At 34.9% G+C, this 12230-nt stretch overlaps 1 protein-coding gene across 5 annotated transcripts in view; it reads right to left on the bottom strand.

Annotated features, from left to right (window-relative positions):
- ERCC6L2 (ERCC excision repair 6 like 2) overlaps positions 1-12230 on the bottom strand; it is a 131763-nt gene that overhangs the window by 46657 nt on the left and 72876 nt on the right. For all 5 annotated transcript variants that reach the window (XM_007089010.3, XM_042963685.1, XM_042963682.1 and 2 more), the window contains one exon: positions 3594-3693. In XM_007089010.3, the coding sequence (XP_007089072.3) occupies positions 3594-3693 (100 nt within the window). The remainder of the gene's footprint in view (positions 1-3593; positions 3694-12230) is intronic.

The following is a 12230-nucleotide window of genomic DNA, read 5'->3' as shown; positions in this document are numbered from 1 at the left end:
CTGCATACTCCCACTCCCTTTAGTGATTACATTGGCCCACCCAGAGAATCCAGGTGGATTTGATGTAGATATCTTTGGGAGAACATTAGCCTACCACCATAAGGACATGCATAATGAATGATGGAGGCTTGACAAATGACACAGAAGCCAGCTTGAAGGGGTTCTCACTGGACAAAACTGAGACAGTTTGAACACCAAAATACACAGTGATATTCAATAGGTTGTAATGTAATCTATTACTAACATAGAGTAATATTACTAATATCCCCTGAGTCCAAATATATTAATAGAAAAGAAGGGCAAGCTCTTTTTTATGGTAGAATAGCAACAAATAAAGAAGGAATCCTGGAAATTAAAAAATCACCATCTGACAATCATCACAGTGGTGGCTGAGTCAGGTGGGTTTCATCAGTGAATGCTAGGGCTGATGGGTACGGGCTTGACAAGGAACAGGATATTGGCATAGTCTCAGAGGATGTCCCCATAAAATACTTACTAAGGGAAAAAATGGTGACTCTGCAGTGAAGAAAGCTGGCAGGCACAAAACTGGTGATCAAGGTTAGCATCACCAATGGTGGGACAGGTCATCACCAGGTGCCTTCTGACCAACGCAATGAGAAGAACATAGAGTCATTTCTGTACTATTCTTGCCAGGGGTTCCTGGCTTGAATCTGGACATGAGGAAACATCAAATGGACCTATTTTAAAAGAGAGCTAACACAAGGAAAGGCCTTACTCTTTAACACTGTGAAGGTCATGAAAGACAAAGGGGGTTTGGGTAACTACTCCAGTTGAAGAAAACTAAAGAGACATGAAAAGAAAAAGTTGGTAACCATGATCCTGGATTGGATCCTGAACCAGAAAGGAAAAAGGAGACAAGAAATTGCCAGGAAAGTTAGTGAAATCTGAATGAGTTTTGTGGTTTACAAGGTAATGTTGTATCAATGTTAGTTTCTTGATTTGGATAACTGCATTCTGGAGAGGGTAATAGGGGGACAAAGCAAGTGCAAAACAACACACAAAATTGAATGTTAGAATGCATAAAACTATTTTTATATGTACATCTAAACAGGAGAGTGTCCTTTGGAGGGAATACACACTAGAGAACTTAGAGGTGATAAATCTGCAACTTCCTCTCAAATGGTTCAGAAAAATAAATAAAGATCATGGCTGAGGGAAAGAGAAAAGCAAACGTGATAAATGTTAACTGGGAAATTTGGGTGAAGTTAATTGGGTGTTCTTTGTGGTATTCTCGGACTTCTTCTGCCAATACAAATATATTTCTAAATTACACACACACACACACACACACACACACACACATATATACATGTACACATGTAAAAATGAAAGGTGAATTTCTGAATGCCAAACTTTAGATTATGCTCCAAACATGAAGGAAGACAGTTGCTATGTAAGTGATGTTTTTATTTTTTAAAAGTATAAAATGTCTGAATGCATTATCACAACAAATACGAACAAAAACATCAAAGTGAAATTTCCCTTTGAATAATACGGATCATCCTTTATCAGTCTTAGCAACACTGTAATATTTAGGTATATCCTTCTAGATCTTTTTTCAGTGCAGTTAGAGCTATTTATATACATATACAGAGATAACTTTATGCATCAACATAACTGATATACTTGTTCTGCAAGTTGTGTTGTTTTGTTTTGTTTTGTTTTGTTTTGTTTTAATCTCACTTAGAAATGTCTTGGAGATCTTGCCAGATCAGTATGTCTGCTCTATAGTTTTTTTTTCTGCTATTGGGTGTATCAGAATTTATGTTACCATTGTTATTATTGGACATTAAGGCTGTTTCTTTTTTCATTTTTTAAACAAATACTAACAATACCAAATATAAATCCTTGTCATCTTTCACTGTGCATATGTGAGAATATTTCTGTAAGGTAGATAGGGAGAACATACTATGTGTTTTAATATGTTGTGATATTAGCCTGTAAAATCAGTGTACCAAGTTATATTCTCAAAAATAGTATATGAGTATCTCTGTACAAATACCCTCACCAATAATGAATATCACCAATCTCCCTGCCTCCCTAAACACATACACACACACACAACCTCACTAAGTCTTTGCAGAATATGTGTAACACATTATTATTTTATATTTCTAAATTACAACTGTGGTTAAGCATCTTTTCATATATGGGTTAACCATTTGTGTTTTTTCTTCAATAAAATGCAAAATTATAGTCTTTTTATTGATTTGTGGAAGTTCTTTATGTATTATAGATGCCAATCCTTTGTTTATCATATGTGGAAATTTTCTTCCTAGACACTTTTTAAATTTGGCTTGTTGTTCCTCTGTCATACATAAGTTTCACATTAAAAATGTAGTTAAATTTACAATATCTGCCTTTAAGACTGTATTGGTTTCCTAAGACTGCTTTAACAAAATGTCACAAACTGGGTGGCTTAAAACAACAGAAATTTATTCTAAAGAACTACTCCTAAGATGAAAAGAATAATGTCCTACTTTTTCCCAAGATTGGTTAAATATACCTGAACAAAATAATGTTCAAGTAGTTGTGCTATACCCAAGAACAAAAAGATGACAGGTTTCTTATAGAGCTAAGTGCTTTAAGAAAAAACAAAAACTGCTGTGTACGATTCTATTTTTAGAATTAAGAAAATAGCATAAATTTAAGATTGGATCATTTTTAGGTTAACTACCACCACATGTGGCAGATGTTTGCTCTTAAATAGATGCCAACAGAATATATAGGGAGTAATTCAAATTTAACATTTATAATTAAACTTGAGCCTCATTCCAGATCTTCTCAAGTGAGCAATTATAAACTAAATAAATTTTATTTAGAGATATAAATGGTGAAGTAATTAATACTGTAAGGATATTAAAGAGTTAATGCAATTTCAGATGAACACTAAAAGCACCAGCACAGTAGTTAATACACTTGCGTTGTATTCCTATAATTCCATTTACTGAGGTATCCCCGGGTCCCAGTTTCATTATGTACAACATGAGATGATTGCATTAGATATCTTTAAGGCATTTTCCCCCAGTTTTCTTCATGTCATGGTACACACGGAAAAGGGTAACATATGAACACCTACCTGGAAAGGTTTCTTAAGGTTGGAAGTCGGTTTAGGTAATCTTGCTGCCCAGAGAGCTGTGTGATCATTGTGTCGGTGCACCTGTGTCCCGCCTGTAGCATATCATTATGTCTTGGCCCACAGGCTGGGAAGCTGTGACCTTGCTACTCAAATTATAGTCTGCAGTAGTGTTGGCACTCCTGGGAGCTTGTTAAAAATTTGAATCTTGGGCTCCACCCAGAGCTACTAAATTAGAATCTGTAGTTTGAACATCCCTAAGTAATTCATGTACACATTAAAGCTCAAGAAGCACTACTCAAAGAAAATTTCAGCTCTAAAATTCAATGAAAGTAAGAATCTGTTTTACAGGATTTATTCTACAGTATATTTCATAATCTTATTAAATTCCATATTACAGTTAAAACGAAATTAAAAACATTTTTACACAAATTTCTGGAAGTTTTGATATAGACAAACGTTTACTTCTTAATCTGGAAAAGGGAAATATATTTACCTGCTTGTATACCTGTCGTAAGTACATGATCTCCTCCACAGTTCCCAAAGATATCAGCCTAAACACTTTCACATCCCTGCATTGCCCAATCCTATATGCTCTGTAAAAAGATTTTTAAAAAAGCCAACAAAAAACAAGTGAAGCAAGGTTCAGGAGGTAGCTTTAGGACAAAAAAAAAAAAAAATGGAACATTACTAAAATTTTAACTTAAAAAGAAACATATGTGCAGTTTATTCTATGTTAATTATACCTCAATGACACTGTTTAAAATGGGGGAGGGGAACAGTTAATCAACTGGCAAGCCTACAGAAGTGCAGATTTGCAGCCCTCATTTCACAGAGATTTCTGTCTGAATTCACTCAGTTGACTACCAGCAGCCCAGGTATTTTGACAGGGACTATAGTGCTAATTAAGACAATAATTAGCACTGATTCACCCCACTGGTGAACCATAGATCTAGTCCTGGCAGCTTCTCTCAGGTGAAGGCTTTACTGGATGCTCTGAATGAGGTCACCTGTTTCTAAATACCTGTTACAGTCACAATTTGGGGAGTGGGGGTACTGATGTTTGAAACTTAAAATTTGGTGAAAATTTTTGACCTTATAAGGTCACTCTATGTTGTTGTATCTGATGCTCTCTCTGCCTCCTTCACCCAGTACCGTACTCCTAATAGAAAAGGACTTTACTACTAGAGGGTGTCTTGGGGCCCTGCACATCTTGTACCCGAAAAGGGGGATGGGGCCTCTTGTGGCACAGCACAGCCAGGGTAAATTACTGCATTCTCACTTTCATCCTGCAGGCTAGATATAGAGGGGCTCATAATCCCTTTCTTTCTCACAGTGGATTTGAGTCTTAAAATTTTTTTTAAATGGATCTAAGGAAATGTCTTTTGGGTGTGTGCTCAATTGTTTCGTAAATAGGATAGATTCTTTAGAATACATATTCTTTACAGACAAAAACCTTACAACATGTTACTTTAGACCTATGCTTCATCAATTTCTGGGTCCATTAAATAGGGATATGTTAAGTGATGGTCTTTTTACCATGAAAATAAGTACTGAGGAACTGTTATACAGTATGGAGGTCAAAATCTTCCTTTCTCTTCTTGGTTCCTCCTGCCAGAGTTAATTGAAGGGCAGGGAGGAAAAGAGAAATGTTGTTCATTTAGTTTTATTGTCAACTAATTTAAACTGAATACCAAAACACAGTACCCTAGGATAAATAAGATATTAGGTCTTGATATGTTGTTAAGACAAAAGAAAAAAAAAAGTGAAAATTTTTCTGTGGCTTTCATGTGATTATTTTCCTTGATAGCTGTCAGTGGTGTGAAGCTGGTTAAAAGTGTGGGCTCTGTAAGAGCGCATGAATTCAGATCCTGAAATCATTGGCTGTGAACTTCAGCAAGTTACTTCAGTTTGTTGTGCCTCAGCTTCCTCACATGTAAAATGGGTAGGATAACACTGCCTATCCCATAAAAGCTTTGATATCAGGGTAATGCTGGCCTCACAGAATGAATTAGGAAGTGTTCAAGTTTTTGTAAGAGCCTGGGGAAGAATGGTATTAATTCTTGTTTAAATGCTTGGTAGCATTCATCAGTGAAGCCATCTGGTCATGGGTTTCTGTTTGTTGGCATTTTTAATTACTGACTCAATCTTCTAGTTGTTGGTCTATTCATATTTTCTATTTCTTCATGTTTCAGTCTTGGTAAGTTATATGATTCTTCAAATTTGTTCATTTCATCTGGATCATCTAATTTGCTGATGTACAACCATTTATAGTACTTATAATCCTTTCTATTACATCAATAGTAACATCTCCTTTTCCACTTCTGATTTCAGTTATTTCAGTCTTCTCTTAGTCAATCTAGCTAAAGGTTTGTCAAGTCTGTTGATCATTTTGAAAAAGAGCTCATGGTTTTGTTGTTTTCTATTGTTTTTAGTCTATTTCATTTATCTCTGTTTTATTCATTCATTCATTCATTCATTCATCTCTGTTTTCATCTTTATTACTTCTTTTTGCTAGCCTTACGTTTAATTTGTTCTTTTTCTAGCTCCTTAAGGTATAAGGTTGGAGAGTTGATTTCAGACCTTTCTTCTTTTTTAATGTGTTTACAGCTATAAAATTAGCACTGCTTTCACTGCATTGAATAAGTTTGAATATGTTGTGTTTTCCTTTTCCTTTTTCTCAATTTTCTAATTTCTTTTGTGATTTCTTTTTAAAACCAGTGGATGCTTAAGAGCATGTTGTTTAATTTCAACATATCTGTGGATTTTCCAGTGTTTCTTCTGCTGTTGATTTCTAATTTCATTCTATTGTGTTTGGAAATGAAACTATAAAATTTCAATCTTTTAAAATTTATTAACATGTTTTGTAACCTAACATATGCCCTATCATGAAGAATGTTTCCTGTGCACTTGAGAAAAATGTGTAATTTCAACAATCTAAAATTGTTGGAAGGAGAATTCTGTATATGTCTGTTAGGTCCAACTTGTCTATAATGTCATTCGAGTCTTTCTTCCCTTATTGATCTTCTGACCAGATGTTCTATCCATTATTGAAAGTGGAGTACTGAAGTCTCCTACTACTATTGTAGAGTTGTGTACTGCTCCTTTCAATTCTGTCAATGTTTGCTTTATATATTTTACAGCTTGTTTATTTGGTATATTTATGTTTCTATTTGTCATAGCTTCTGGGTGAATTAAATCAAGAATTATCATTGTATGCCATCCTTTGTCTCTTATAACAGTTTTCAATTTAAAGTTTATTTTGTCTGATATTAGAATAACTACCCCTCCTGTCTTTTGGTTACTATTTGGATGAAATATCTTTTTTCATCCTTTCACTTTTAACTCATTCATGTCCTTAAACCTAAAGTGAATGTCTTATAGACAGCGTAAGTTGGCATGCCGTGTGTTGTTGCTTTTAATTTATCCTGCCAATCTGTATCTTTTGATTGGAAAGTTTAATCCATTTACATTTAAATGTATTAATGACAGGGAAGGATTTACTTTTGCTATTTTGTTTTCTGTATGTCTCATGGCTATTTTGTCCCTCATTTCCTCCATTACTGCCTTCCTTTGTGTTATGTGATTTTTTAGTGACACATTTTGATTCCTTTCTCATTTCTGTTTGTGTATATTTTATAGATATTTTCTTTATGAAGATTACATATAACATCCAAAAGTTATAACAATCTACCTTAAACTGTTACCAACTTAACTTCAATTGCATTAAAAAACTCTCCTTTGCAGCTTTGTCCCCACTTTTGTGCTTGGTATCAAAAATTAAATCTTTATATTCATTATTCATTAACACAGATTTATATTTATTTTCATGCATTTGTATTTTATGTTTTTAAAAGATTTTATTTTTAGGTCATCTCAACACCCAGCGTGGGGCTTGAACCCACAACCTCGATATCAAGATTGCATGCTCTACCAACTAAGCCAGCCAGATGCCCCTGCATTTGTCTTTTAAATTAAAAAAAAAAAAATAGGGGTGCCTTGGTGGCTCTCAGTCAGTTAAGTGTCCAACTCTTGATTTTGGCTCAGGTCATAATCTCATGGTTCATGAGTTTGAGTGCTATGTTGGGCTCTGTGCTGACAGTGTGGAGCCTGCTTGGGACTCTCTCTGCCCCTACTCACCTCTCAAATAAATAAAGAAACTTAAAAACAAACTGTGAAAGTTTCATTAAATAAAAAATAAAAAGTAGATTTATAAACCAAAATTATAGTAAGACTGGTGTTTTATATTTGTCCCTGTACTTACTAGCACTGGAGAATTTTATATTTTTATATGGTTTTGAGTCACTGTTAGAGTCCTTTAATTTGAACTTGAAAGTCTCTCAGCATTTCTTTTAGGGAAGGTCGAGTGGTAATAAACTCAGCTTCTGTTTGGGAATGCTTTAGTTTCTCCCTCAGTTTTGAAGGACAGTTTTGGCTGATATAGAATTCTTTGTTGATGTTCTTTTCTTTTGGCACTTTAAACATATCATTCTACTGCCTCCTGGCTTGTAAGGTTTCTGTTGAGAATCTGCTAATAATCTTACTGGGGAATCTCTTGTACACTACAGGTCATTTTTCTCTTGCTGCTTTCAAGATCTGTCTTAGACTTTCTCCAGTTTGATAACCTGTCTCAGTGTGAGTCTCTTTGGGTTTACCCTACCTGGTGTTTGTTAAGCTTCCTGTATTTGCATATTAATGTCTTTCCTTTGAATTTGGGACGTTATTATTTCAGTCATTATTTCTTCAAATAGCTTTGTCCTTTTCTCTCTCTTCTTTTGTATTCCTACAATGTGTATATTGGTCTATTTAATATGTTCCATGAGTTCCTTAAGCTATGTTCATTTTCCTTTGTTTCAGTCTTTTGGTTTGTTGCTCCTCAGATCTGTCTTCAAGTTTACTGCCCAAATATGATGACTCTTTCTAGTGACTTTTTTTTTCATTTCAGTTATTATATTTTTCAGGTTCAGAGTTTCTACTTTGTTCTTTTTATATATACATAATTTCAATCTCTTTGCTAATATTTTAATTTTGTTTATATGTTGTTTTCCTGATTTCCTTTAGATCTTTGTCCGTGTTTCCATTTAGCTCTTTAAGATAGTTGTTTTAAACTCTTTGTCTAGTAAGTCCTATGCCTGTGTTTCTTTAGAAGATTTAATTTGTTCCTCTGAATGAGCTAGTTTTCCTCTTTCTTTATAAATGCCTTGTACTTTTTCGTTAAAAATTGGCCATTGATAAAACAGCCACTTCTAGTCTTTGCAAACTATTATTGAAAACATTCATTAATTAGCAGGCTGTGTCTTGAGTCTTAGGAGCAGCTCAGGGTAAGGATTAAAAAATTGTCTTTGGGGGGCGCCTGGGTGGCTCAGTCGGTTAAGCGGCCGACTTTGGCTCGGGTCATGATTTCGTGGTCTGCGGGTCATGATTTCGTGGTCTGCGAGTTTGAGCCCCGCGTCGGGCTCTGTGCTGACAGCTCAGAGCCTGGAGCCTGTTTCAGATTCTGTGTCTCCCTCTCTCTGACCCTTCCCCATTCGTGCTCTGTCTCTCTCTGTCTCAAAAACAAATAAACGTTAAAAAAAAAAAATTAAAAAAAAAAAAAAAGTCTTTGGTCATTTTTGGTTATGTGTGACCAGGGCCTGTGTGTTTGTGTGTGTATGTTTTCCGGTATCTCCTGTATACACAACTTCTTTTAAATGTCTTACTTTCTCAAAAAGTCTCATCTCAGCCTCTTCTCAGGGCTTTAGATATATTCTACTGTATCCCTCTACTGTAATATACAGTCCCACTACTGCTTTCATGCACAATGAATGGCCTATAACTGTCTTCAACAGCTTCTGCCAGTCTGAGATCCAAGCTATGCCACCGTTTCTTACCTAAGCACTGTCAGGTGAAAAAGAAACCATTCCCTCTGGCAGCTCACAGATAGGTTAGAAAGTTGCAAAGGAGTTCCACACTGCTCTTTCCAACCTGAGAGGGGGGGAACAGGGAACTAACTGTTACTTCCTCTTCCTGGCTGTGCTGTGCCAGGAAATGGGGTGAGGCAAGAATGGGTAAAAATGCCATGAAATTTCCTACAGTTTTGAATATAGCTTCTTCTTGATTGGGAGTTTGCTTGATAACTGTAGATCTTTGATTTAAATAGCTTCCATAAAGTTATTTTAATCTGTCTAGTTTTTTAAATCCACCCATGGGGAAACATATACCTAGAGCTTCCAGTCTGCCATCTTGCTGGCATCACTCTTTGATTTCCTCTTTAATACAAGAGTTATTTAAAAATATATTTTATATTTTAAAATGTCCATATGGAGAGATTTTTATTAGCTACAAGCTCATTGTTACTTTCTAGGGTCTTGTCTTTTGTATTAATTAGAGGCATGTAATCTAGTCCTTGTGGTTTCTATTAAAATATATAGTTATTTAAAAGTATGCTCTAAAACGTTTTTTGAAGGAGTGGGTATTTTCAGTTACTATATGGTTAAATACATTTATTAAGTTAAAGGCTAAATAACTGTTAATCAAATAATTTACATACTTCCTTTTTTTGCCTAGTTGATCTATTAATCTTTGAGAGAAGGATATTAAGTTTCCCATCATGATTGTAGATTTGCCCATTTCTCATCATAAAAGAGTTTTGTCTTTGTTATGTAGTGACTATTATACTTTCCTCATCGATTGTTCCATTTTGTTTTCCTCAATGCATTTTGCCTTGAAGTCTATTAATATTTTGCCGTTCTTACTTTTTGTTATCTCCCTGATGAGATTTTAAATATATTTTATTTTTAACCTTCTATGTATTTTTGAATTTTATAAATATATAAAATTATATCTATAGCAATAAGCATAAATCTGAATCTAACATTTCATTTTTACCTTCTTTTTTTGTTTAAAAGGAAGTTTTACGTTTGGCTTTATTTCTCACAGTTTACATTAGGTTTCATATTTGCCATGCTTAGTTTCTTTTACCTCTTGCTATACACTCATATTTCCAATCATTTTACTGAAATAATCACATTTTCTCAGTGATTTTTTTAAAAATTTCTTTTAGTTGTTGTCCTTAAATTTTTGGCTAAAATTTTAAGAACACATTTTTTTGGCATAAATTTGAAATCTGACCAGGATATCCAAATTCTTTTTTGATGAAATATAACTTCTAACACAATTACCCCCACCCTCTCAATGTTTTATTGAAATTATATGAAATTTTAGTGTTTGATTCTTATTAATTTTCTTATACCATCCCTTTATATTTCTCAAAATCCTTTCTTTATAACTGCATTAAGTCTCTCAACTAAACCATCAATAATTATTTAGACTTAAATATAAATTTTTCAGTTCCTAGATGTCAACAGATGATTTATTTCCCCTCACATATTGATATTTTAGTCATTGATTACAACTATAAGTCAAAATTATTTTCTTGCAGATACATCATATGAATTTTGTCACTTTGACAACTTCTGTTGTCTTCTAGAATTCTATAATGCAGATGAAAAGTCAGTTCTTCAAAGTCTATTTTGCAGGAACAGTGGGATTTGCAGAAATGAGTGGGATTCTCATCTGTTGGTAATCTGTTTTGTTCTTTTTTTTTTTTATAAATAATTTCCTCTCCTCCTTTCTCAATCAGGCATTGTTTAGTCCCCTTATCTTTGGAACTTAGAAATATCAGCAAGATGTGTTTCTGTTTTTTCTCCTGCTCTGTCACTGTGTTTTCAAATATTCATTCCTTTTATTTTCCATATCAATTTTCACTTTCAGTCTTCTTCATTTTATTACTCAGACTTTGTAATGAGTTATTTGGTAACACTTTTAAATTCTAAGCATTTCTAGTTTTCTTTTCCATGCACTTTTTTTCAGGGTGCCCTATTCTTATTTTATTTCCTTCAGGGTCAGTTTTTCATCTTGGCCCTTTTCTTTCATACTGCTGGTTTTATTAAACTGTCTCACAATTATTTTTTTTTAAATTTTTTTAATGCTTATTTGAGAGAGAGAGAGAGAAGAGTGTGAGTGGGGTAGGGGCAGAGAGAGAGGATGACACAGAATCTGAAGCAGGCTCCAGGCTCCAAGCCATCAGCACAGAACCCAACTCAGGGTTTGAACTCATGAACCATGAGCCAAAGTTGGAAGCTTAACTGACTGAGCCACCTAGGCGCTCCATAAAAGGTCTCATAACTCTTAGTTTTTCATTCATAATTACAAATGAAGAACTGGGTGGACTGCACAGGAAAGCTAGTCTGGATTTCCATGAAGGTACATAAGTCTATTTAATCATTTCCCCGTTTTGTGTTCCACAGAGACCTGGGAAGCAATCCTTCAGGTTCAGTTCTGCGTTATGATCTGATCCTAATGCCCACTGTAAAAACCTTTTGTCAGTCGGATTCCCCATTTATTTAAAAAATTTATGAAACAATTCTTTCAGTTTTGATCAAGGGACATCTGTTGTAGGCCAACCTCTCTTTATATTGGGTATGGGAGAGGAAATTGTTTTAGAGTTAGCACATTAATTAATTTCTAACAAGAATTCACTCTGGTCTGTTTCTACATCCTATAGTTACTGACTCCAAGCTTGCAATTTCTCTGTGCTCTCCTGCTGACTTTGGATTGTGGCTTTTCTCTGCTGGTTTCTTGATTACACAGATGCTGTTGTAAGACAGATTCTGCCTTCTACCTTCTGAGAGTTTCTCCAAACTTCTGATCTACTAGTAGTGACCTTTCCTATCTTCCTGCAGTATGATGGGTTTGTTCCCTTTTTTTTTTTTTTTAAGTTTTTACTTATTTATTTTGAGAGAGCGAGCAAGTGCAAATTGGGAGAGGGGCAGAGAGAGAGAGAGAGAGAGAGAGAGAGAGAGAGAATCCCAAGCAGGCACCATGCTGTCAGTGCAGAGCCCGAGATGGGGCTCGAACCCACAGAGCCGTGAGATCATTACCTGAGCCCAGACCAAGAGTTGGACACTTAACTGACTGAGTCACCTGTCCTTCTTAAATCAATCCTGTCAAAATGGGATTCTGAGATAGAAAGAAAATAAATTGCCGTTATCAGCCTGCCATTTGGGTTCAGATCTGAATACAATTTTTAATTACATTTTTTTTTTTTTTTAAGTAGGCTCCATGCCCAGCAGGGCCCAACTCATGACCCTGA

The sequence above is a fragment of the Panthera tigris genome, chromosome D4 (assembly GCF_018350195.1).
Source record: "Panthera tigris isolate Pti1 chromosome D4, P.tigris_Pti1_mat1.1, whole genome shotgun sequence".
Lineage (NCBI taxonomy): Eukaryota > Metazoa > Chordata > Mammalia > Carnivora > Felidae > Panthera > Panthera tigris.
Note: the sequence above shows the minus strand (reverse complement) of the source record. Positions and strands in the feature narration are given on the sequence as shown.